The 23445-nt window shown below is 41.3% G+C and overlaps 1 protein-coding gene across 1 annotated transcript in view; it reads left to right on the plus strand.

Annotated features, from left to right (window-relative positions):
* RSBN1L (round spermatid basic protein 1 like) overlaps positions 1–23445 on the plus strand; it is a 45395-nt gene that overhangs the window by 15959 nt on the left and 5991 nt on the right. Inside the window, exons 3-6 of the mRNA XM_026046354.1 lie at positions 5680–6323; positions 18522–18659; positions 18855–18997; positions 21085–21252. Coding sequence (XP_025902139.1) covers positions 5680–6323; positions 18522–18659; positions 18855–18997; positions 21085–21252 — 1093 coding nt within the window. The remainder of the gene's footprint in view (positions 1–5679; positions 6324–18521; positions 18660–18854; positions 18998–21084; positions 21253–23445) is intronic.

The raw sequence follows: 23445 nt of genomic DNA on the forward strand, positions 1-23445 counted from the left end.
AGATACTCCAGGTAAAGATAGACTAGCTAATTTTTGAGCAATGACTTAAAAAAAAGGAAATTTGAAAGCAATTGGTCTGCAGTTAAGAGAAATGCAGGATGTCAGATTCATTTTAAAGTAAATATTAATAATACTAAAGCATTGGATTAGTTCTGTAAAATTCTGAGCGCTGAGAATATCAGTACTAGGTACAAGTCTCGTGCTGTGTATATTGGGGTATTGCAGCACTGCAAAACAGCCTACGGAGATTTATTTGCAGCATYTTTAGAGCAGATCATGACAAAAGGTGCATGAGTTGCAGAGTTTTTAACTGTGCTGTTATTTGTGGTACCCATTAAGCCTCACTTGCCTAGAAGGTAGTTAAAAATTGTATAAAGGGAAACCTTTTATTGTCGAGTGTATGYTGTGAGCTGAATGAGTACAAATTATTTTTTTCTTTTTTCCTTTGTCAAATATAGTGCAAGTTTCATAACTCCCAGCCCCTGTACTTTGGGAGCAGGAGCAAAATAGCAGTTCTGCAGCTCTATAGCCTTTCAGTTCAGCCAGTGCCCACTCAGCAGGCTTCTGGACACCAGCTCGAGGGCGAGGTTCCCTAAWGCTCCTTGGGTGTCAAGTGTTCCCCTGTCTCCTTCAGCTGTTGCATGTTCTTGTAGTGCCGAAGGAGTTCTCTGACTCATTTGAATCAGACCACTGGTTTAAGGCGAGCAAAAATTCTTTCCTATGTCTCGTGTCTGAATCACACGGTGGAGAAATAGGGGTTTTTGGTTTGAATTGTGCTGCAATCCCTGTGCTCTAAATGCATCTCAGAGCATATTGAGATAAACATGCCCTGCACTTCAAAATATCTAAGGTTTTTATTCCCTTGGTTCAAGTTAGATTAAATCTATGTATGACACAAGTTTATTGTGATTGTTGGTTGTAGACTGCCTGAAACACCTGTATTGAAGGTTTAGGATTGTGAGTGATTGCCTTGTTTAGAGGTGAAATTACATCAGGCACTGCTCTGCTGCTGCCAGACTTGGCTTGGACAGAGCTAGTTTGGGTATCTCAGCATTACAGCGCTTGGATCTTTGTTCAGCTTCTGGGCGGCTTTCTGGTGTTTTTACTCTGTTCTGTGTTGCCGGCTCTGGAGCAGTTCTGCTGCCCTAGGGAGATGCTAAGTGCAGCTCTGTTTTCCCAGTGTCCATTAACCAAGCGTCGCAGGGGCAATATTGGTGTTGGAAGCAGCAGCCCATTGTGCTGTGTTTAAGTGCAGTGAAATTTGCAGCAGAGCAGTGACTGGACATTTTTCTATTCATGCCATGACTAATGCAAAAGCACATTAAAATGAAAGCACTTCACTGGGCAGCACTGCTGATGGCAATCTCCCTATTTCAGGAATCCTTTATATTATTTTCAAGTCTTTTCAGTTTCTTAGCAGCTTTAAACACCTGCTTGGGAGCTGATTTTTGAAGTTCAGCCAAGCAGAAGCCTTAAACTAGAAAAGTCCCTCCTTTGTTCTGTGAAAGTCTGCTCAAGTTTTGCTGAGAACTGCTCTTCTTGGAAATCACCGTTTTCTGTGTCCTGTTTGTATTCTCCAGGCAAACTTGGCTGCGTGCTGAAATAATTGGACACAAATATGCTGAAGTTGGGCTTATGTCCGAGTCCTCTTAGGAGCAGGCACTGTGCTGTGAGCACGTGGGTGGTGCTGGAATAAGGGACAGAAGGAAGAATTTGTAGACTGATCCATGGTGTTATAGTTAAATGTACTAAAATATATTTTTTAGAACAGAGACATTAATATAATTGCTAATTTAAAGTTGCAAATTTAACCCACTGCAGCAATATGTTTTCAAAAATTCTGCTTTGGAGTCCTCTTTCTTCAGCTTCTGTGTTTCGGGGCTCGCTCCTGCTCAGTGACCCCCTTGGCTCATGTCCTGTGAGAGGAGCGTCACGTKTGCTGCCAAGGGTTAAGAGACTCCGCATTTTTCTGCTTCCTCTAGGACAGAATCCCTGTAAGTGCAGGGATCTCCATACTCTTCACCCTGGATATTTTTATACAGCTCTTTGCTCTCTCTCTTGTTATTGCACTCTGGTTCTCAGACATTTTGAGTTTAATTGCTTCAGTTCTACCCTGAGAGTGTTTAGAGGGCCAAAAAGATGTGTAGCAGAAGAGCAGTGTTGAAACGTGTGAGGCTGCTAGCAGATGAATTTATTTGCCTCCAAATTGCATACAGCATTTTTGCAACTCTTCACATGATTAGCAAAAACATCTACAGATAGATTTTGGTACTTCATATGCTTAAATGGCATAATCACTTCAGCCTGTCACCGAAGGCTTTCAGTGTTACTYTCTTTTCTTGTAGCATGTGTATTAGCAGGGGCCTAAGAAATACAGTTAGTATTTTTTCAGTTCTGCTAGTAATACAACGTTATGCATGTTGTAAAGTAGTTGCATCTAAAGCTGAGCAGAAAGTTCAGCTGCAACTGAAGGTGGGCTCTATTAGATACTAGTGACATTCTTATTTTTAACCTATTTCCTGTTCTGCTACTTCTGAATGCCTCAGGGATGTGCTGGGAAAAAAAAAAAGAACGAAAAATATTTTTGACTTAAAGATGTTCTTCATTTAATCCTTCTATAAAAAGATTTATAGTTTAGTAGGTTTATACCAAGTCGAACTAAAATTTGTTGCTGCAGCTGGTGTGAGTGTAAATCTCCCTGCGTGTGTTCATGTAAACTTGGCCTAATTCTGTAACTTCCCGGGGCGCTGGTGGGGTTCGCGGTGTCCGATTTTAGTCACGCAGGTTGTGCTCTTTTCCTTTTGAAACACTGCTGCTTCTGAGACCAYGGTGGGGGATGTCCCCTTCGGTGCTGCTTTACGGATATTTAGCTTTGCAAATTTAGGGTTTTTTTTCTTTCCTGCCTTGCTATGACTGGAGGCTGTGATTAGCCTTTCTGCTTTGTATTTATTTGTTTTGACAGCACCTTGCAGGAGGAGTCAAATGTAGCAGAATGTCTCTACCTTCTGATAAGGTTCTCTGGGTGCCAGAAGGAGGGAATGGCACAGATGCTCTTCCTTCTTTCTCCTACATTGGAGGAGGTTGGAAACAAACATGGAGGTTGGCAGTTTTTGAGTTAATCTTGCCCAAATATGTAAAATAAGCACATGGATCTGGAAATACTTCATGTTTCGGTTAGTAGGAGTGTAGTGTAGCTTTATAGTAGAGCATGCGGTAAGGGTGTTAATAGTGTGGATGTAGATCTTCTCCTTTTCTGATTATTATAGACAGCTTTAAGTCTGAGAACTGAGAACAACTGTTGTTGTATTTGCTTGCCAGTTGTAGTTCTGATTTGTACCCCATGGAATAGAAATTGTCAGCACTTCCCTGCCACGCATCATGTCCCAGATGTGAGTGGCTGCTCCCTGGAAGGAGCTGTGTGCTCCTCTGGAGAACATGTGGAGTAGCTTGATAGATAATTCCCCTCGCTCCCTGGATTTGTTACAGCATTTGGTGGCCTAATTCCATATTCTCTGTATTTAGGTTAGCTCAGTATTTGAGAATGTTTGACAGCTTTGTTATCATTCATTACAGTGAAGAATTTTCATACTTAAATTCTGAAAATAATGAAAATGAATGAATAATGAAAACCTGAAATAATTTTTCAGGTAAATTAAAACCCTTTTGGGAATTTGAAATCCTTGCAGACTCTTTGAGTGCTCTTCAGTTGTGGATTCTTGCAGGCAGGAGAACAGAGCTGTTCTCCATTCTCTGGTCCGAATTTGAGGTTTGGGTTGGGATTTTAAAGCCCATGCTGTGATGCTGCCCATTGCCATAATTATCTCTCCRTTCTTGTTTCCCTCTGTCTGGCATTGGCACCACAGGGACACATGTTAGGGTGCCAGGGAGAATGATCAGCAGCAGGTGGCTTTGCCAGATGATGGTGTGTTGGCTGCAGACTTTCCCCCAGGAGAGAAATGAGGTCCTTGGCCCTCCGGGCTGTGTTTGTGYCTCCTGTAAGGGGGCTGCTCAGCATATCTGGCTGCTCCTTGTGGTCTCTCCATGCCTGCTGGCCTTAAACAGGCATCAGAAGGACGACTGCAATGACGCTCCGAGTGTTGTGGGTGCCAGATGAGGCAGTAACGCTGCAGGAAGAGCATGTTATCTTTTTCCTTAAACACGATCTAATGGCAGGGCAGGTTTTCACGTGCCTTTTGGCAGTCGCTCTCACTTGGCCAGTACTGAAATTGCTCTGCTAAATCTAATATAGAGGTAAGGAAGGTTTTGTAGCTCCTGCCTGTAGGGGTTAGGTTAGGAAATCCCAGAGTGCAAGTTCTTGTTTGGGCTAATAAAGAATGAGGGAGCTCAGGGCACTTCTCTGCCCCAGAAATTGAGAGAGTAGAAGCTACAAAGAAGCAGCTCCCTGTCTGTCTGCCAGGATTCCCAGTGTCTCGAGACTGCTGTGGCAGAACTCGGACGGCTCCCGTGGCAGGTGCCCCCGTTGCTYGGCTCCTTGCCCGTGTCCTGGCATGTTCCACGTCCAGTCTCCAGGTTACCAGCGGGATGTGCAATTTCCTGGCCCAGCATGGAGAGGACTTGGCAGGGGGTAGGGAGGACGGTGTCGTGGGTGACTTGGGCTGCAAATAACAAGTTGAGGTCGGTCTGCTGCAGGGTAGTAGCAGCTGCTGGCATGGGAATTCCTGTGTGACGGGCCTGCTGTGGCTGGGAGTGCCTGGGAGGTGGGCATTTTGTAGCGAGACTTTTCTAAGGTGCTGTCTGTGAACCTGCTAATCTTGATTTCAACCTTAACCGTTCTGTGATTCTGTGAATTCTTTGCTGTGAATGTAATTCTGTGTTCTGCAATTACTGTCTAGTAACTTGACCCATCAGATAAAGAAATGAGTTTGTATTGGCAACAAGACATGARGAAAGTCTAGTGATGGAAGGTTTCTAACTACCCCATTTCTGAATGGAGGGCAAGTGCTGTCCACGAAAAAAAAAGGGGGGGGGGGTGAATCCCTGGCCATCAGAATCACTTTACCACATTATCTCCTAAATGCGTATCTTAGCTTTGGGAACTTAGAGTTTGTTTTCAGTTCAACGTGCAAGATATCAGCTTTTATGCTAGCTCCTGCTACTTCTCTTATTGCAAGGGTTTATTATTACTTTTATTTTAAAGGAAATCTGCGGTCAGTTCTTAGCTGTTCCTACTTCAGTTCTGCAAAGTTTATTTGGTTCTGGAAGCTTTACCACACAAATCCCCATGGCAAGGTAGGTTTTGGCAGCAGCTTGTGTAAATGGTTTGCTGATGGATGGTGCTTGGTGACCATCTGTAAATGCCTTGTTCGGCAGTGTTTGCTGTCAGCAGTCAGCTACTGTGCCTGGACTTTCTGCCATTGGAATTTCTGATGACCAGTTAAATGACAGGGATAGGAGAATGACTGATCRTGAAAGCAGTCTTGGAAAAATGTATTTTTCTATGTTTCTTTTCCTGAAGCTTTTATGTGAGTCATACAGTGCAGCAGTGGCAGCTTTCTCTATTTCTTTCTGGTAAGATACCCTTGTGTTACGTGACACTCGGTATTCATCTCCATATGTGCCATGATGAGAGTATTGGTGGCTTTGAATCCTGATCTCTACATGTGTGTGCATGTCTGTATCTATATAAAGGTGTTTAAGAGACTTTTTTCCTCTCAACAGGTGGGAAGGAGAAACCAAAAACCAATGCAGAAGAACTACAGATTAAAAAAGTTAAGAAGAAAAAGAAAAAGAAACATAAAGAGAATGAAAAAAGGAAGCGTCCAAAAATGTACAGCAAATCCATTCAGACCATCTGCTCAGGATTGGTTTCTGATATTGAGGATCAGGAAGCCAAAGGCATCATAGATGATCATCTTAAGGATTTCAATGGGAAAAATATGGATCCCAAGAAGGACTATGAGTCCAAGATACCAGAGAACAGTGAGTTTCCATTTGTCTCGTTAAAGGAGCCACGGGTTCAAAATAAACTCAAAAGGTTGGACACATTGGAGTTCAAACAGCTGATTCATATTGAGCACCAGCCTAACGGAGGTGCATCAGTTATCCATGCCTACAGTAATGAACTCTCCCACTTATCTCCTGTGGAGATGGAGAGATTTGCAGAAGAGTTTGTGGGTCTGGTTTTTAGTGAAAATGAAAACTGTGCAGCTTACTATGTAATGGGTATTGTTCATGGGGCAGCTACTTACTTACCTGACTTTTTAGACTACTTTTCATTTAATTTTCCCAATTCACCAGTGAAAATGGAGATTTTGGGAAAGAAAGATATAGAGACAACGACAATGTCAAATTTTCATGCTCAGGTAAGAGGTTATACATTTTACTTTATAATTCATATAATGGTTTCAAGCAACTGTAAATGACTTTGTATTCTTCAGGAAAAACATGTCCTGTTAGCCCTGCTGTGTGGATAAAGCGGAAGACTAGAAGCAAGGGAATTCTTTAAGTTGCTTCCACAGGATTAAAGAGGAGGAGCCTGTTTAGACTGTGATGTAGAGTTGCTTTCTGTGAGGGAGGGGAGATGTGTGCATGCTTGTGTATGCAGTCCTCTGCGCACTTGTTCCTGTAGCTAAAGTGTAATTTTGGAGCGTGAAAATTATGGAGCTGTGGATATCTGGGCCTCTAAATCGTAATTTACCTATATGAGAGTTTCATAAAACTGGAAAAACCTTTGCAAGCATTATTTTAACGTTATCCACGGAACTGGTGTAGGACACAGTGACTTGTAGTTTCCTTTGTATTTCAGAGCTTCTGAAGCTGTTTTTACAGGAGTCCGTAACGGCTGTTAACTCTGTTTACTAGCGTGATCAGCTCCCCATTTACTCCTAGATGCTGTCTTCAATTGAATCTATTATTTTTAACGATAACTATTTTGGGATCATTGCTAGTATTTATTAACTTGCTGTGAAAGATATGCAGCTGTTGCACATAAAAAAAAAAAAATTCAGTTCCTGTATGGTTGGGAGAGTGTGGTGATGAAGGTGTTGTGTTTAAAAAAAAAAAAAAAAACCTACGGCGCATCTGTAAATGTTTATGGAAAAACTTAATCCTGTTCTTCACTCTGTCAAATTGAGGTCACGATTACATRTTTAACTTGGGAAGAAATAAATCTTTTCTTGTGACTTTTACATGGTTTATGGGAAGCCTTTAAGCACTCCCTCTTCACTTCTGGATCAATAAAAGTTCAAATGTACATTAGTCACCTGGTATGGCTTAACTGCATAAATATTTGCTTGGGAACTTTACTGAAGGTACTGACAAATCTTAAGGGTATGTTATGTGTAAGGATGAGCTGAGATGTTGCTGCAGGGAAGCACTTGGTGCTAGTTAACAAAACCRTCCTGCTACTGACGATGATTTCTTCTATGAAATTATTCACTAACACTTTTCAGTATGGAAACTGAATCACTGCCTTAATAGTGATGCTTACAGAATGTGTCATGGGCAGCAACCCTGAGCTGTTCTGTCTCAGTCATTTTGTGTAAGAATTTCCTTGTACAGATGGTCTTTAATCCAGTTCTTGTAACCTAAATGAAAAGACAGCATGTGTGTTGAGAGTGCCAGGCTAGTCAGGCTGCTTTAAGATATAAACTTTAAACTCTTTTAGTGCCTCTTGAATGAGGGCACGAGAGGGCTAGTAGCACCAGCATTGACCTGCATCAGCAGCACTACAGGCAGTAAATGGGGAAGTGGTTATTTTCCTTATTGCTTCCTGTACCTTGGGTACTGTGTCCAGTTTTGGCCTCTCCCAGTACAGGAAARTTGTTGATAAAGTTGAATCTATCTACAAATCTCGTGGAGGGCTGCCCAGTCTGGTAAAGGTGGTGGAGCAAAACATGCAGGGAGAGGCTGAGGAACTGCTTGTTTACCACAAAGAATAGGAGGCTTCAGGAGGACCTCCTAGCAGCCTTCTGATGTCTCCAAAAAGGGTTGCTGAGGTGCATGAGAACAGGGCAAGTTGAACCAGAGAGGCAGGGTTCTGCCTGGAGATAAAGACGACTTGGATTGAAACACTGGAACAGATTTCCCAGAGGGTTTGTAAATCTCTGTCCTTGGAGACATGCAGCAGCTAAGTGAGGAAAAGCCCTGAGCAGCCTGGCCTGAATTCAGTGCCGGCAGAGCAGGGGTTTGCGCTCGGTGGCCTCCTAAGGTCCCTTCCACATGCAATGAACCTGTGATTCTCTTGATTCCTGTGAGGTAAAACTGGCCTTTACCTCAAGTGGTAAATTCAGGATGGTCTGTTATCATAATAGCCCATTTACAGGAGGAAAGAAAACGGTTACATGTTTTCCTAGCTTATGAATAAACATAGTTACTTTGTTGGTATGATGTATTTTAAGAGGGCTTGTTGAGTATTTAAATTCTGAAGTTGGCAGATTCTGTGATTCTCCATTACAAAGATAGGGCTGTGGTTCTGGTTCACATCTGTGTGGCTTAAAGCCTTTTATGGCCATGTAATCCCCTCCTGGCAGGTAAGTCCATTGGTTAAACAACATATATTGGCATGTAAGTATTGTTACTCTCTTCTGGAATTTTAATAAACTCTCCCTCCTGTCACAGACATTTACTCTTTTCCTAGAGAGCTGGTGTCAGCAAGGACTCGAAAGGCCTTTCGCATTCTGTCAAGCAAAGACACTAACACACTTCATGGCATCTGCTTCCACAATACTCCAGGCTTTCTAGTGATCAAATACAAATGTTCTCCCTTTTTCTGTTGTTTTCTGTAAAGCTTTCTTCATGGAGAGTCCTTTGAGATTAGAATTTGTGCCCTTGCAAAAGCAAAACACATTGGCTACATCTTGCTATATGGAGCAGAACATATATTTAATTGCAAGAGGRAAAAAAAATGTGTTTTGCTTCAAAAGTCATATGCACAGGTAGACCTTGATATCTAAATGGATAATCTGGTTGGAAACATAATGCTGTAATTCACATGCATGATCAGAGATACCAAACTTGAACAAATGGAAAATTGACCCAAACTGTACTTGGAGGATGTTTTGTGACTTCTCAGCCTAGAGACTTCTCTCCCCTTCCACAGGTTGGCAAGAGGTCAYATCCCTGTACTACAGTGCAGTTTCCTATGGTAAAGGCTTTTTGTTCAGGACATTAGAGATTGTGCAGAAATAAGATAGGCTGCTTTCCCCACAGTTCCTATGTATTTCACTCCCAACTTCTTATTCTAATTCAGTTATATTTGCCTATTATTGCTSTTTCTTCATTAAAATAAATTTGTATGTATTTTGCTCTGTCTTGGGCATCATTACTGCAGGTGTAATTGTGTACTAGTARCAGTCTTAAAGGCATAATTAAAACCCCAATTTTTGTTTGTTTTCCAAATTGTAATGAAAATATCTTATTAAAAGGATGCATTAGCTGCTACTGCAACAGTATCCATAGCGAAACCAGTCCCAGGCTCACTAGTTTTGGGAATATTTTCCCCCTTTTTTTTTTTTGTAGCTGAATGAAGAGCCAAGAGCAGCAGAAAGCCAAGCTCTGTATGACAGAGCATTCGAGTTAGTCAGAATCATAGTGTGTCTTCTGGGCTGTGTTTTACTTGGCTAGAGGGCTGGATCTGTGATCTGCCGCCTCCTTGTTTTCTCTCAGGTTCCCTGAGAGTGTTTCAGCACTTGTCAGAGCTTGGGTGTCTGACAGTAAATGTTGGCTCCTTAGGTATTTTTGCTACCATTAGGAGTGTTTACAAATAATGTGTACAGGCTTCACGCCAAGCTTCCTGTTACCTTCTTTTGCGCAATGTCACTGTTCTATGGAATAGTTAAGCCAGATTTTGATTGCCTTGGTTGTTTCTATTGTTTTATTTATTTTTTCCCCTCAGTAGCGAATGATTTTTCACCTGATTCTGCCTGCTTGTGTGTTCCATGTAAACGTGCTGCAGCTGAAAGGTTTGTGTCCTGCTCTCCTTTGAGCCTGGGCTCAGTATGAAAGGTGCAGGGATCAGAGAGATGCTGCATCAGAGCCCTCAGCCTGCAGGGTYACGCTGATGCTTGCTAAACTGATGGTGATGTTTAGTTCAATCTTGAAAAAAGAAAAAAAAAATCCTGTATGAATTGCTGGTTTCTCAGTGTCAGACACATTCTTTTTCAGTTTTCTACTTGTAAGAAGGTAACAATTTGTGTAATCAGTGAGCAGTTATGTGCCAGTTAGTATTTTGTTGTCTGGCTGGGGCCGTGGTGGGTCTCCAGGGAATTGTGTGCCCTTGCAGGGTGTTTCAGGGGCACTTCAAGCTGTGCAGAGGTTCTCTGTGCTTCTCTTCTCTGCCAACTGCTAGACCTCTTATTGGCAGCTGAGGGTGTTACATAATCCCAGTTGAGAGATGAGTCATTTTCAGGTGTCTAAATAGGAAGTCAGTTTGTCTAGTTCACTGCAAATGTCCATCCCCGTTGTCTTCAGATTTAAGAAAATTAGCTRTTAGTCTGCTGATCTCGTTCAACTGCAGTGCTGAAGGAGCCTCCCTTCAGCAGAGGGGCTGTCAGTTGCTTGAGGTCTCATTCTAGCACATGGAGCACATGGTGTGGCTAGTGTGTTTAACAGGATTTAATACCTTTATAAAMGAGAAATCTGTGGCACTTCACGGAATAATCAGCGAGAAGGAAGTGTGTCCACCTGGCTGTTCGAGCTGCCAGTTGCAGCGCTCCTTGTTAGCGTCTGTGAGGGGGATTTGGAGGGGAGGGGCTGGCAGGGCTTTACTCCAGCTTTGCCTCAGGCCTCACCCGTTTGCACGGAGGTTGTGTGGATGGAATCCTAGAGATGGCTCGGGATTCCTGTGCTTCAGGGTAGGACTATTTTTAAGCCATGACAGTGGCTTAAAACAACCGCTTGTGTGGTTGAAGTGTTGCCTGGAGAGAAGTCTCTAGGTGATTCCATGTTTTCCAGTGGAGTTTTTTAAGATGCTTTTGTTTCTTCTCTTCTTATCTTAATCCTGCTATGATTCCTTTTACTCAAATCCTTAGTGGACAAGGAAAGTGATTCACACTTCCCTTTGAGTGATCTCCACAGCTGAAGACATTTTATCACTCCCCTCAAAGCAAGTTGACACTTSAGTTAGTTTGTCCTTCCCTGACCATTCTTGCAACCCACCCCCAAGCCCCATGCTTAAAATACAATACTGAAAACAGCTAGCTCCCATCGGAAACGTTGGCATTACCAGGGAGTGTGAAAAATTGCTTTGGATGCCTTGCAGCGATGCTCTAGGCTGTCTGTCTGCTCCTGCCTTTTTTTTCAGAGCACTTCATGGTCTCATGTAGCAGCAGCTCCTACCAAGTAAGTCACTGCCCTTTCTCATATTTATGTAGTTACATATTTATGTAGTATTATGGATGCATACAAATGTCTCTGCATTTATTCAAGCAGAATTACATTCTGTTCATTCAGATTCCCTTCTCTGATGTCTCAAGGATTTTGTAAGCTTTGATCCCTTCCTGGAGTAGGTTTGCAGCTTTGTTACTTGCAGATTTCAGAAGTGAATGTTGTGTTCAAAGGAAGGCTGTAGGTCCTTTCCTGTCGATATCTATTGGAAAACAGAAAATTTAGAACTGAAATTGTCTGCTTGATATTTGCTGTTACCAAACCATGGATTTGACCATAGATTGAGAATGGAATGAAAGATGGTTTAAAATTAACATGTCTACCAGCTCTCTGAAAAAGCTTGTCCTGTCATAGGTATGTTGGTTTGACTTAATTGCTTTTTGGCTTATGTTATCTCTTGCCATCTTATTTTTATGTATTTAGGACTGCTAGGTACTAACTGTCTTTCTTGGAAGGTGGTTTCTTACCTGAAAAGTGAAGCTGGACTAAGTGGTTTGCAGTTTTGTAGATCTTGCTTCTCTTGAACTTTCTTAATTCCCTAGAATGTGTTTATCTTTTTGCAGCAGCTTTGAAGACTCTTATGTTTTGAGTTCTCRTTGATTTTTGTTAGCTTACTGTCTTGATAATTTAGGCTGATGATACTTAACATTTTCAGTTCAAGAGAACTGTTATTTATTTTACTCAGTGTGCAGTTATATGAAATAACTGGATCATCGTGTGTTTGCTACTCCTAAAAGAGACTGTTCCCCCTTTCATTTCGCTTCCAGATGCGTGCTCTTGTGCTGAGGACTGATGCTGCTTTGACCAATTTGTCTTCCTAATCCAGCACAAAACTAATCTGTCCTCAAGTGACCGAGTTTTACTGCCAAGTTAGCAACTCGTGGTAATTTACTGCGCCTGATGCAGCTCCGGGACAGCTCTGGGACCGTCCCGGCTCAGGCCTCTCCATCGCGGGAGGCTCCTGTTTGTGCTGTCACTTGTCAGGCGAGCAGTTGTCCTTGTTCCAGAACAGATCTGGACCTAGGTTTCTTATTCCTGATCCCTTTTCAGAGTGTTTCTGAGGAAAAAAAAGTCTCCCTTTTTGCTGTTCTCTCTTTTTCTAATTTGGTAAATCCTGGTTTTGTGAAAATACTCCTGAAATATTTCAGGGGACTTGAAAACATTTCCTTTAAATTTGAAATAATTAATATTTTATTTTTCCTTAAAAATTGTATAACATCTATGTATTTCCATAACTTCTATATTATATGTTCTATATTATTTTCATGTATTTTGTGGTTAAAGGAGTTCTTTGTATTTGAACTGTGTGTACTTGTATCTGTATGCGTTCCAGTAGCAATTTTGGCAGGATTTACTTGCTCTTAAGCTATTCTTRAGTGTTTGGTTAGTTATTAATTTATAAGGGTTGTCAGTAACTGGTTCCTGTTATATAAGCTCCCCCAGCTTGTTCTTTTTTCTCCTCTTCTGGWTTATGTAACAATTTTTGCTTTCTTAAACAATAAACAGCTTGCCCCATTCTTTTTATTTTTAAAATAATATGACTATATAAGAGGTTTGTCTTTGYTTTGAAGGTAATAGGTTAGCATTATCTAACAAAGCCTTTGACTTTTACTCACTGAATARCACCAAAAAAGAGAATTGGTTTGCGTGGAATGAGGCTAGAAATCCACACACAGAAACACTAGAAAGCAGCTGGCTTTTGAGACTCTTTCAAGTAAATTTAGCTGATAAATGTGAAATGCTGGCAATCCGAAATGTTTGTGCTGGCAGCTTGGACAGGATCTGAGCCTCAGTCTTGGCAAACGTCCTTGGTTGGAGTGAGCCCCCTTGGATTTGGTGAGATGATCTTCTGCTATGGTTTCTAGTTGGTGCTACTTTTTTTTTAAATTGATTTCCTGAGTTCTTGATCAGCTGTTGCACTATTTTTTATTGGTTAAATTCAGAATAAGTAGTTTTGGTTTTAAAGATGTTTTTCCCCAGCCAACCATAGGATATTTTTCTGGATTTCAGTTGCAATATATGCGAAATGACATATTAACTGCCATGGTAAAAGGACGGTAGCTGAACTCTATAGTAGAAATGTGTGGGGTTGCRTTTCCGAAGACTTCTCGTTGGGAACTGGTGTGTTCAGTTGCATTAAAGCTTTAAAGATGATGGGTCTTGTTTGAGAAGCTTCAGAATGGTCAAGGAGTCTCTTCTGATATCAAAATCTGAAGTGCCTGTGGTTTAAAAGTAAAAAACAGATGAGCAGATTTGCAAATGTTTCTTAAAGTCTGAGCACTTTTGGTGTTTGTTTGATATAAATTTTCTCATAATTTATTTAAACACGTTCCCATGTTTATAATAYACTTCTAAGGATTTGAAAAGAAGCTGCAAGGACTGAAAGATCTTTGGGCACATTTTAGAAATGTATCCCCTGAGGAAGGATTCCTTCCATTGCCTCCTTGTGCATTCACTGCTGTGCAGGTCGCTGAAGGAGGGGAAGGGCAGGGAATTCTAAACTGCAGATTAAGTGCATAATTTTAAACTGCAAATTTAAGTGCAGTCTTGTGTGTTTCTGTACTGAAGTGAAAACCTACTATTCTGAAAATCTCTTAATTCCCAACATATTTTTAATGGTGGTTTAATATATAGGATTTTTTTTCTTTTTRTTTGCTTGGTGGGATTTTCTTTGTGGGTTTCTTCAAGCAGTTTTGGGTGGCATTTCTTTGCCTGCTGTGTTTTTGAAGTTGTAGGATGACTGTTTTTCCAGACTAGCTTTAAAGCTGAAAAAAAAAAAATGAAAGACACTTAAAATGCTAAAGTTCTCATAGAAAAATACTGGAATTTGATCTTAAAGTTGATACTGGAATTTGATCTTAAAAAAAAAAAGTGTATGCAAATCAAAAAGTAGGGATTTGTTTGTGACTTTGTCCTGGTTCACATTCCTGAAATGTTTCACTTCCTGGACTGTTCCTTGCAGTTTGTACATTTGTATTTTTCCCATAGAGAATATCCAAAAATGTCTTCAAAACAGAATGTCTAAAATATTTCCTGTTTCTAGAATGACAGTGTTGAGATCTTCAGTATTGTTTAAGTGTAGTTCAGTGTTTTCAATCTTATGTTCCTCAGATTCYTCTGCAGATGCAAGACACATTTATGTGAAAAGGATTTTTAAGAGAACTCTGCTTAAAACCCAGCAAGTGAAGTTGCACCAAAAAGAAAAAAGGCTTCCCACGTGTTGCTGATTCTGAGTTCAGCAGTGGTTTCAGTGCCATTATTCTCTGCTGCTTTAGTGGAACAGATAGATGTAGTTTTAGCTGCTGCATGAGATGAAAGAAGTTAGCCTGGATTGTCTTTATTTAGCTCTGGGTCTGTTCCCCTTGTGTGTGTGTCTGCACACTGAGCTCAGTGTGTGTATRTGGCTGTGGTCTTGTTAACCCGTGAACAGGAGGGCCTGCCAATGATTCCTCCTCTTGTTTCTCTCTAATGTTCCAGATATTAACTTGAGAAAATTGTAGTAAAACACAGTAAAACAGTGTAACCTGTAAAAGTTCTGAAACTGTTCAGCTCTTTAAAAATATTTATTTATTATGTTACACTAAGGAGGATTGCTTGTAAAAGATGTGTAATATTCTGACCTGTAATCACACTGTGCTGAATGCATAATTTAGTGTGTGGAATTTGATGCAAAAATGCTTTTTAGCACATTTTTTTCAGATTTTAGAATTACATGGGGGAAACRTCTCCTGTGTTTAAAGCAACTAAAAGGTACTGATAGTTAAAAGAAAGGTACGTTTTGGTGTTTGCTAGTACCTCTTAGATGACTTTTGTCATTGCTCAAACCGCCACAGGAGTTTGAGGTTTTAGGTGATTGCCCAGCAAAGTGAATTCTCCTAAATATATCAGCCAGACAGTTCTACAAGCTGGTGTTTATACCACAGCAGATTTTCTTCAGTTCTTCAGAGGTTTTGATTCCTTCTCTTCTAGAATAATTGTTCAGAAACACTTCTGAATTTGCCCAGAAAGAGAGTTGTAGCTTAAATGCTCAGTTACTTTAGCAAGGTAATTAAAAAGAGGCAGAACTTGTACTTAATAAATAAATAAACTTCCTGTCTTCCAGATGAACTTTATTTTTTCATGTAAGCTGTTGGCATTAATGAAGTTAAAGGAATCGTCCTCATAATAGGAAGATTTGTGCTAATTGAGTCTTAAAGTAAGATTGACTTTTGCGGCACTTTGCTGTAGTAGCGATGTAATTTCTGTTTCATTTTGAAGCACAGCATTTTATCCATGGTATGCTTGATCTTTGTAAGATATAGTGGACTTTATGAATTGCTTAAGAAGTATGAYTTGTATTTTTCTGTTGAAATGCACGTGTCAATGGGATGTGTCTTAGGAACTCTTTTTTTGAAGTAGCCATTTAATTAYCTCTAAATTTTTGAAGAATTGCTTAACTACTCCTGGTTTTCTCCACAGAGTTTAGCTCTTTTGGCTGGCTGCTACTTTTCTGTAATGATGACCATTTTGTATAAGATTTTATACATCTTTAGCCTAAGGTAGCCTAAGCTAAAGATGTGCCTAACTAGCCTAACTAGCAGTAACCAGCAGTGCCTGTCCCGGAGCTGGAGGCTGGAGCTGAGGAGGATTGCCTGTCCCGGAGCTGGAGCCGAGGAGGATCCAGCCCAGGGAGGGGAAGGGATGAGGCAGGAGGAGGTCGTGGGCTGCACCTGGAGGCTCCTCTTGTTCCTCCTCTTGTTCCCTGCTGTGGTGGGAAGAGGCGGCCAGGGAGGATGAGGAGCTGGGGGGGCTCTTGGAGAAGCTGCTGCTGCTCCTGCTCTCCTGGCAGCTGCCGCCTCCTCAGACTCCCTTTCCTTCCTGCTCGGCCGTTCGCCTCGTTAATCAAGTCCCGTTCTCTTTTTTGAAAACACAGTTACTTTAGGGAATGAAATCAAATCAGTTTGCTATGTTACTTCTCTATCTAGCTTTAAAAACCCTAATTCTGTCAGGAAAGAAGAAAAATATATATATGTGTGTGTGTGTGTGTCTCGTCATCAGTGTGGATTTTTTGACTTCTTGTTGTGAAATGTTTGTGAATATTTCTGATGTTACAACTCCTGAATATTGTACTGGGAAGAACCGCTCCATTTGTATCTTTGTCTTAGCTTTGTCTTACCAGAAATATCTGGTGTTTCTGCTCTCCCAACCTGGATATTCAATTGAAATCTCTTCTGTCTGATGAGTGAGGGGRATGTAATTGGTTGGAAGAGTGAGGAGTGAATTGGCGTGGACAACTAATGCTTAGAGCTGAGCTGGTTTTTCTGTTTTAACGTGAAGTGACATGATCTTTTGGGGAACATACATAAGCAATTTTCTAATTAATCTGCTTTAAACAAGAGCTTAAACACTTGAACACTTCACTGCTAATTTTATGCTTTATTGCCAACATGATGTATGAGCAGCCAAGTGAGTGAGCAGATCCAGCTAAAAGCTCTGCTGCCTCCCCAGACTTCACACCAGGGATTTGATTTTGGGGAGATGGTTGAGCTTTGGGCTGGCCGGGTTCCACCACCAAGTTCCCTGTGCGCCACGTGAGTGGTTGTGGAGGCAGAAAGAGGCAGGGGGAAAAGGCAGTAGAAAGGTTGCCTCTCATGAGCTTTGTGGGCTCTTTGCCACATGAAAATCATTGCCTGGAACGGAAGAATATCAACTGTTAATGCTGGGGGAAAAAGCCATCCTGCACCTTCAGTTTGTGTCAGCAGACTGCGGTTGATGGATCTGTGGCTGTTTCTGTAGCTCATAAGGTAATTCTGAACTGGTGTAGCCAGTGAGCCCGTAGTGAGGAGCGAGTCCCTTCCTAGGCCCTGTCCTGGACAGACCCCTTTAGTCCTCGAGCTCCCACCACTTTGGTCCGGTGCAGAGATGCCTGCAGTCATAGCCTGAGCTGCTGGAGATGCAGCAGGAGGTCGTGTTTTGCTGCTGGTTTATGGCAGGATCAGCGGGTGTTGGTGCAAAGCAGCTCCTTGAATGCGTGACTGAGACCGTGGAGAAGAGGGGCAGATGCCCCTGTGCCATCCCTGCTCCCGCCTTGGCTCAGACGTGCGGACACCCTGGAAAACCTGTGAAATGTCTAGCTAGTGCTCGGCTTCGTTGCTGTGTCACTGGTGATCTGAAAAGGATTTAGTTCTGTATTGCTGGAATGTGTCTTTATCAAGTCAGTTCAGCTGCTCAGAAGTGCACAGTATTGTTCTGTGCTCTGATGTGTGGGTGTGTTTTTTCTGAATTCTCCTCTGCATTGTCGGTGTTTAAAAAAAAAAAAACAAAAAACACATCAACTGTTTCAATGACGGAAGCAGTGAAGACATTTTGTTATTTGTTTTTCCTGTGTCTTTTCTAGCTTTAGACACAAGAATGTCTAGAGATGCAGGGTAGGAGAAGCACCTTACTGCTTTGCGCCATAATCCATTTGCKTTTCTCTTGTTGGATCTAATAAGACCGCTGTGTCTTTCAGCCTGTTAAACAAGAGATCAGAAGCTTAGGGGGAAGCGATCCTCCTCAGTCTGATGCCTCATCATTCTGGTCACATAACATCACAGATCAGAGCCTTCAGGAAGCTTTATAATYGTGTCTGTTTCTGTGCAAATACGAAATAAAGATTCCTTCATAAAGGAGTGACCGTGGCCTCTTAAATCCAAAGAGAGAGCAAGAAGAGTCAGCACACACAGCACAGGGAAAACTAGAGGAATGGCTGTCACTCGCTTTCTGTGCTAGCTCTTCATGGGCCATGTCTTCACTGTGATAATTAGCTCAAGTTCCTGTGTCTGCATTAACAAGAGTGACCTACTGGGGAGGACAAATAGCAGAGGAATTGCTCATCATCTCCCTAGTTGTAAATCCGTGTGCTCCCTGCCATGGCATAGCTCTTACAGGAAACGTGCAAAAGTTGGTTAGAGTTGAAAGGTAATAGTTATTCAATTCTATGTTCAGAATTAAAACGCATAAAATAAGTTATCAAGTATCTTTACTTGTCTGGTCTGTCTTTAAAGTGATTGTCTTCACATTGAGTATCACGTGGACTCTGTCGGACAAATATTGATCAGAGGAAACATAAGCATAGGTATTAAAGATGTTTATTGCATGTCAATTTTATCTGTCATGAACTCAGTATAATGTTGCCTGTTATATTCTGTTTCCAGGTAAAAAGAACATACTCTCATGGTACTTATAGAGCTGGCCCAATGAGACAGATCAGCCTAGTTGGAGCAGTTGATGAGGAAGTGGGGGATTACTTTCCTGAATTCCTTGATATGTTGGAAGAATCACCTTTCTTAAAAGTAAGGAGAGAAAGCGATGGGGTGGCTGGAAGGGGCTAGTACTCTGTCAAATTCTGTCACATGAAAGTGAGTGATACTTGCTTAGATATTTTAGAGTTGCATCATAAATGTTTTCATTGTGTCAGGTAAAGGCTGCTTTAAAAAAACATTTTTCAAGTAACTCTCTTCAAAACTGTGGCTTGTATTTTCTATTAGTGTACACTGCCGTGGGGAACACTTTCTAGTTTAAAATTAGAGAGTCGTAAAGACAGTGATGATGGTCCCATCATGTGGGTACGTCCAGGAGAGCAGATGATCCCTGTGGCTGACATGCCAAAGTCACCTTTCAAAAGGAAGAGGTAYGTTGAAGTACTCGTGCTTGGTGAGTGTCTTGTTAGTGTTTGTTCTTTCCCATCTCTATTTATCTGATCGTTTTACTGGTTGATATCTGAGTTTAAGACATAATTTTACTAGTTATTTTGGTATAAACTTACRCAAATCTTGATCTCAGAATAAACTTTCAACCTGTTCTGTTTTGTAAGGGCTTTTTGTTTGTTTTTATTGCCCTGTTTACTGTCAGGTCTGATGATATGCCAGTCCTCCTTGGAGTTTTAGGAAGACTTTAAGGTTATAGAGCAGTCTAAATGTTCTTCATGTTCCTCATGCAGGGAGGGGAAGATCATGGGGAAATGCAAATAGACTGTATGCAGCTGCTGAGATTAGAACTGCCAGGATACATTAACAGCTGTGTGTCTGTGTATATATTTATATATAAACCACATAAAACCAGGTATGATTTGATCTTTAAAGTTCTCTAGGTGTAAGGGCTTCAATCACATAAAAGGTGACACCTCCAGCACTAATGCTGTCTTTAAGCCTTGCTGTAACGTTAGCTGTAAGTACTGACTTAAGAAGAATGCCTGCCCTCTGCAGAACTTGATGTAATTTCTCATATGCTCTAAGTTTATCCTGGAGCTCTTCTCAAAATTCGAGCATGAAAAGGACACATACAAGCAATGGAAAGTKAAATGACCCAGGAAGAAACCGAGTGATAAGGGATTAGGTAAGAAGATAAGAAAACCAGAAGAAGATAGGAAGATAAGAAAACCAAAGCTCATATGAAGTTGAATTTTGAGAAGAATGTGACGGGGCGGGAAGGAGGCCTTGTGCAGGCATAGCAGCAGTRAAAGGAGGATGACAGAAAACAAGGCCAAGACAATCAGTGTAATTTGTCTTCACCTCAGTCTTCAACCAATATATATAACCAGTCTTCAGGAATCCCACGTTCCTCAGACCAGAGGGAATGTCTGGAGCCARGAGGAATTATCTTTGGAGTAGGATCAGGTTAGGGAATAGTGAGAAGAAACTGGATGTACCCAGGCTGATGGCCCCTGCTGGGACACGCTCACAAGTGCCTAGTGAGCTGGCTGATGTCTTTAAATGATCGTGGCATTTGGGAGCAGTTCCTGAGGACTGGAATAAAGCAGATGCCCCTGAAACCTTCCAGGGGGTTGGGAAGAAAGATCTGGAGAACTCACCGTGTTCCTGGGAAAGGTGATGGAGCAAATCATCTTGGATCAGCCTGGATTTTCAAAGGGGGATTCGTGTCTGACCACCCTGAAAGCTTGCACTGAAGTGACTTGCTYGGTGGATGAGTGGAAGGCAGCTGAGCCCTGAGTGTAAGATCCAATCCTGGGCTCCCCAAGACAGGAGAGACAGACATCAGACATCAGCAAAGGGCCGTGAAGATGCCTGGGGAACTGGAACGTTTCCCCATCGTGTGAGGAGAGGCAGGGAGTGCTCAGCCTGGAGGAAAGGAGGCTCAGAAGACCCTTGTCAATGGGCCTAAATATCTGATGGTTAGCTCAGGCTCCTCTTGGTGCTGTCCAGGGCCAGGACAAGAGGTGATGGGCACAACCAGAAACACAAGAAATTCTGTTAAACACAAAGACAAAAGTCTCTTCTACTGTCAGCATGGTCGAGCACCGGAACAGTTTGCCCAGAGAGGTTGTGAAGTCCCCATCCTTGGAGATACCCAAACTCAGCTGGCTGTGATCTTGAGTAGCCTGTTCTAGTGTAGTGAGGACAGGTTGGACTAGATGGTCTTGAGAGATCCCTTCCACTCATTATAAGTGAGTCTTAACCTTGACTTTGGCATTAGTAAAGTATTATGGTCATATAATGTAGATTAATGTAGATTCAGGCTGGCCAATAAATGTTTTTGCCACCCTATTCCTGCTTTCTTTTTTTCTTCCATTTTTATTAAATGTTGACCAAGTCTTTTGTTGCTTTCAATTTTATATCCTACAAATTTTCACTAAATACACATGCACCTCTTTCTAGCTGTTTGCTGGAAATATGCATGATACAGGAAGAAGTGAAGTAATACGTGTATTTTTATTTGTATAAAACCCAAATAGTAAATATCTGTTTTTCTCCTCCGCAGAACTACCAATGAAATAAAAAACTTGCAGTACCTACCTCGAACCAGTGAGCCCCGTGAAATGCTCTTTGAGGACCGGACGCGAGCCCACGCAGATCACATAGGCCAAGGTTTTGAACGGCAGACTACAGCTGCTGTGGGAGTGCTGAAGGCTGTGCACTGTGGAGAGTGGTATGTGGTGTCCTTGAAAAATATTTCCTTGAAATTCCACTTATAAAAAGTAGAAGGAGTAGTGAGTAAGTTCGTATTGTTTGTAGATTTAAAGGAGACGTAGTAACTACTGGAAGCTGCTGTGCCCCTCTCTGAGCTACATATGCTCCCTTTGCTAGATTGTTTTGATGTGTGGTTGAAACAAGGTGCCTTGCTGTGGTACTTTAATAGTTCTAATTGAGTTGATAYAATTGAGTTAGAGTAAAAACATTTTATGTTGTGTTTCACTTAGTGAACTGACCTGAATTTCTATACCCGAGATGCACTTGCCCTATGGGCAATTCTTTGCACTTTCTGGAGATGCAGAAGAATAAAAACTCTGTTTTTCTAAGTAGTGACTACAGTAAGCCCGATTTGTTAGTGGTAAATCACATGAGAAGAATCCTGAGGGAGGCTGTATGGTACTCTTTAGTCTCTCCTTCCCACGTGAGATGGAGGAAATCCATCTGGGTTAGTAGAAGCTGTTTATATTGTATTCAGATAAAAAGCCCCTGGCACTGATCTGAATCTCTTCTCAAGATCTTGTAATCTTGGTGTGGGAGGATGACATTGTTTTCAGAGGTAAGTTTTTCCTGCTTCAAACAAACAGAATAATCAGCTTTTGCTCTTTATGTTTTCATGTGTAGGATTTGTAAAACTTGATTTCCCTTTGGAGGAAGTGATGCAAATGTGTGTGACAGGGCACAAATTCATTGAGACCAGTTTGCAAAGAGAAGTGGGTGTTAATGTTAAACACATGTTGATGTGTTTTGTGATGGGCCTGAGGGCTTTGCCGATCCTCTCCTCTCCAGTTTGGTACCAGCTGGGGCTCAACTCCCTGCTTGAAATGACACTTGAGACATAAGAGAAAGGGGCACTCAAAGCTATCAGACTTTGTGGGTGTTTTTTGTTTGGGGTTTGTTTTAAATGAAGTGCTTCTGGAAATTAAGAATTTAAATTGATGACAGTTTAAATGTATATGGCAACTTGCCATTCCAAAGTAAGATTTTTCTCCCTTAGAAATTATTGCATGTTCATTTATATTCAAAAAAGCCTCCATTTTTYTTGTTTTTTATTCTTTAAAATTTTAACTTGCATAATCTCTCACAGAAAGAGTCTAAGCAAACTTACTAAATTCTGTATAAGCTTAAAGAAAAGAATGGAATTATTTTTTATATTTATATATATGTTTTTATAAAGCAAATTCATATATATAGGGATATGTATATTTTAACTTTTTAAATTATTTACTTTTATCTGAAACTAGTCAAAATTAGACAGAAGTTCTGCCCAGCCAACTTAGGAGTACTTCAGTTGTGGGGAAGAAACCCCAAACTATAAACAGGACATTAAAATATATATTTTCTGTTTTTATATTGAAATATAGAATTATGTTTAGAGTTTGCATATATTGAAGAGGAAAATGTATACAACACAGAAAAAATACATATATCAAGTTTGATTTGATCTTGGGGATAACTTCTCTCTTCCCTTTCCACATGTTTGTGTGTAGTTTTGAAGAGGAGCTTGTATTCCCAATACCGAGAGCATTAATCAGGGCTGATGATAGTGAAGCAGCATTGCTTCGTTCAACTTGAAATTACTTTTAGCTGTTATTTTTTTACTATAAATTTTCAGCTGTGAGTGAATTTCCTTTAAAAGAAGAGCAACATGGTTGGAAAATTTTAAGTATCAATTTTTAAAAATCTGTATACATTGTGTGACAAAACTAAAACCTGGAAGGTGTTTTAAGGGCTTTTAGGACCATTGCAGGAATTGGAAGGCCCGTGTTTCAGTGACGGAGATSTACACAGAAGAGTCCAGTTCTGGTTTTTGTGAGGGAAGTCAAGCCGGTGCTGGACTTGCTGGCCTCAGTTGTTGGGTGTGTGGAGAAAGGAAACGAAGGGGGGGTTGCAGAGGGGCTTTGTAGTGCTCAGAGGGGAACAAACAGGCAGCAGATCAGCTAAGTTGCTTCCCCCAGTTATGGACTCCATTAAGTGCTGCCCAGACTGGGGATGTGAGTCCTATGCCTATTTTTTTTYYTTTTTTTTTCTTTTTCTCCTTCCTTTCACCTCTTTTCTGAAACAATCATTGCATAGCGTGGGATAGTTGCTGGACCCCAGGGAAAGAACCTGTCCTTGCTGATAGTTGTGAGGGTTGTAACACTGATGGCTG

The sequence above is a fragment of the Nothoprocta perdicaria genome, unplaced genomic scaffold (assembly GCF_003342845.1).
Source record: "Nothoprocta perdicaria isolate Ctin4 unplaced genomic scaffold, notPer1 scaffold_44, whole genome shotgun sequence".
Lineage (NCBI taxonomy): Eukaryota > Metazoa > Chordata > Aves > Tinamiformes > Tinamidae > Nothoprocta > Nothoprocta perdicaria.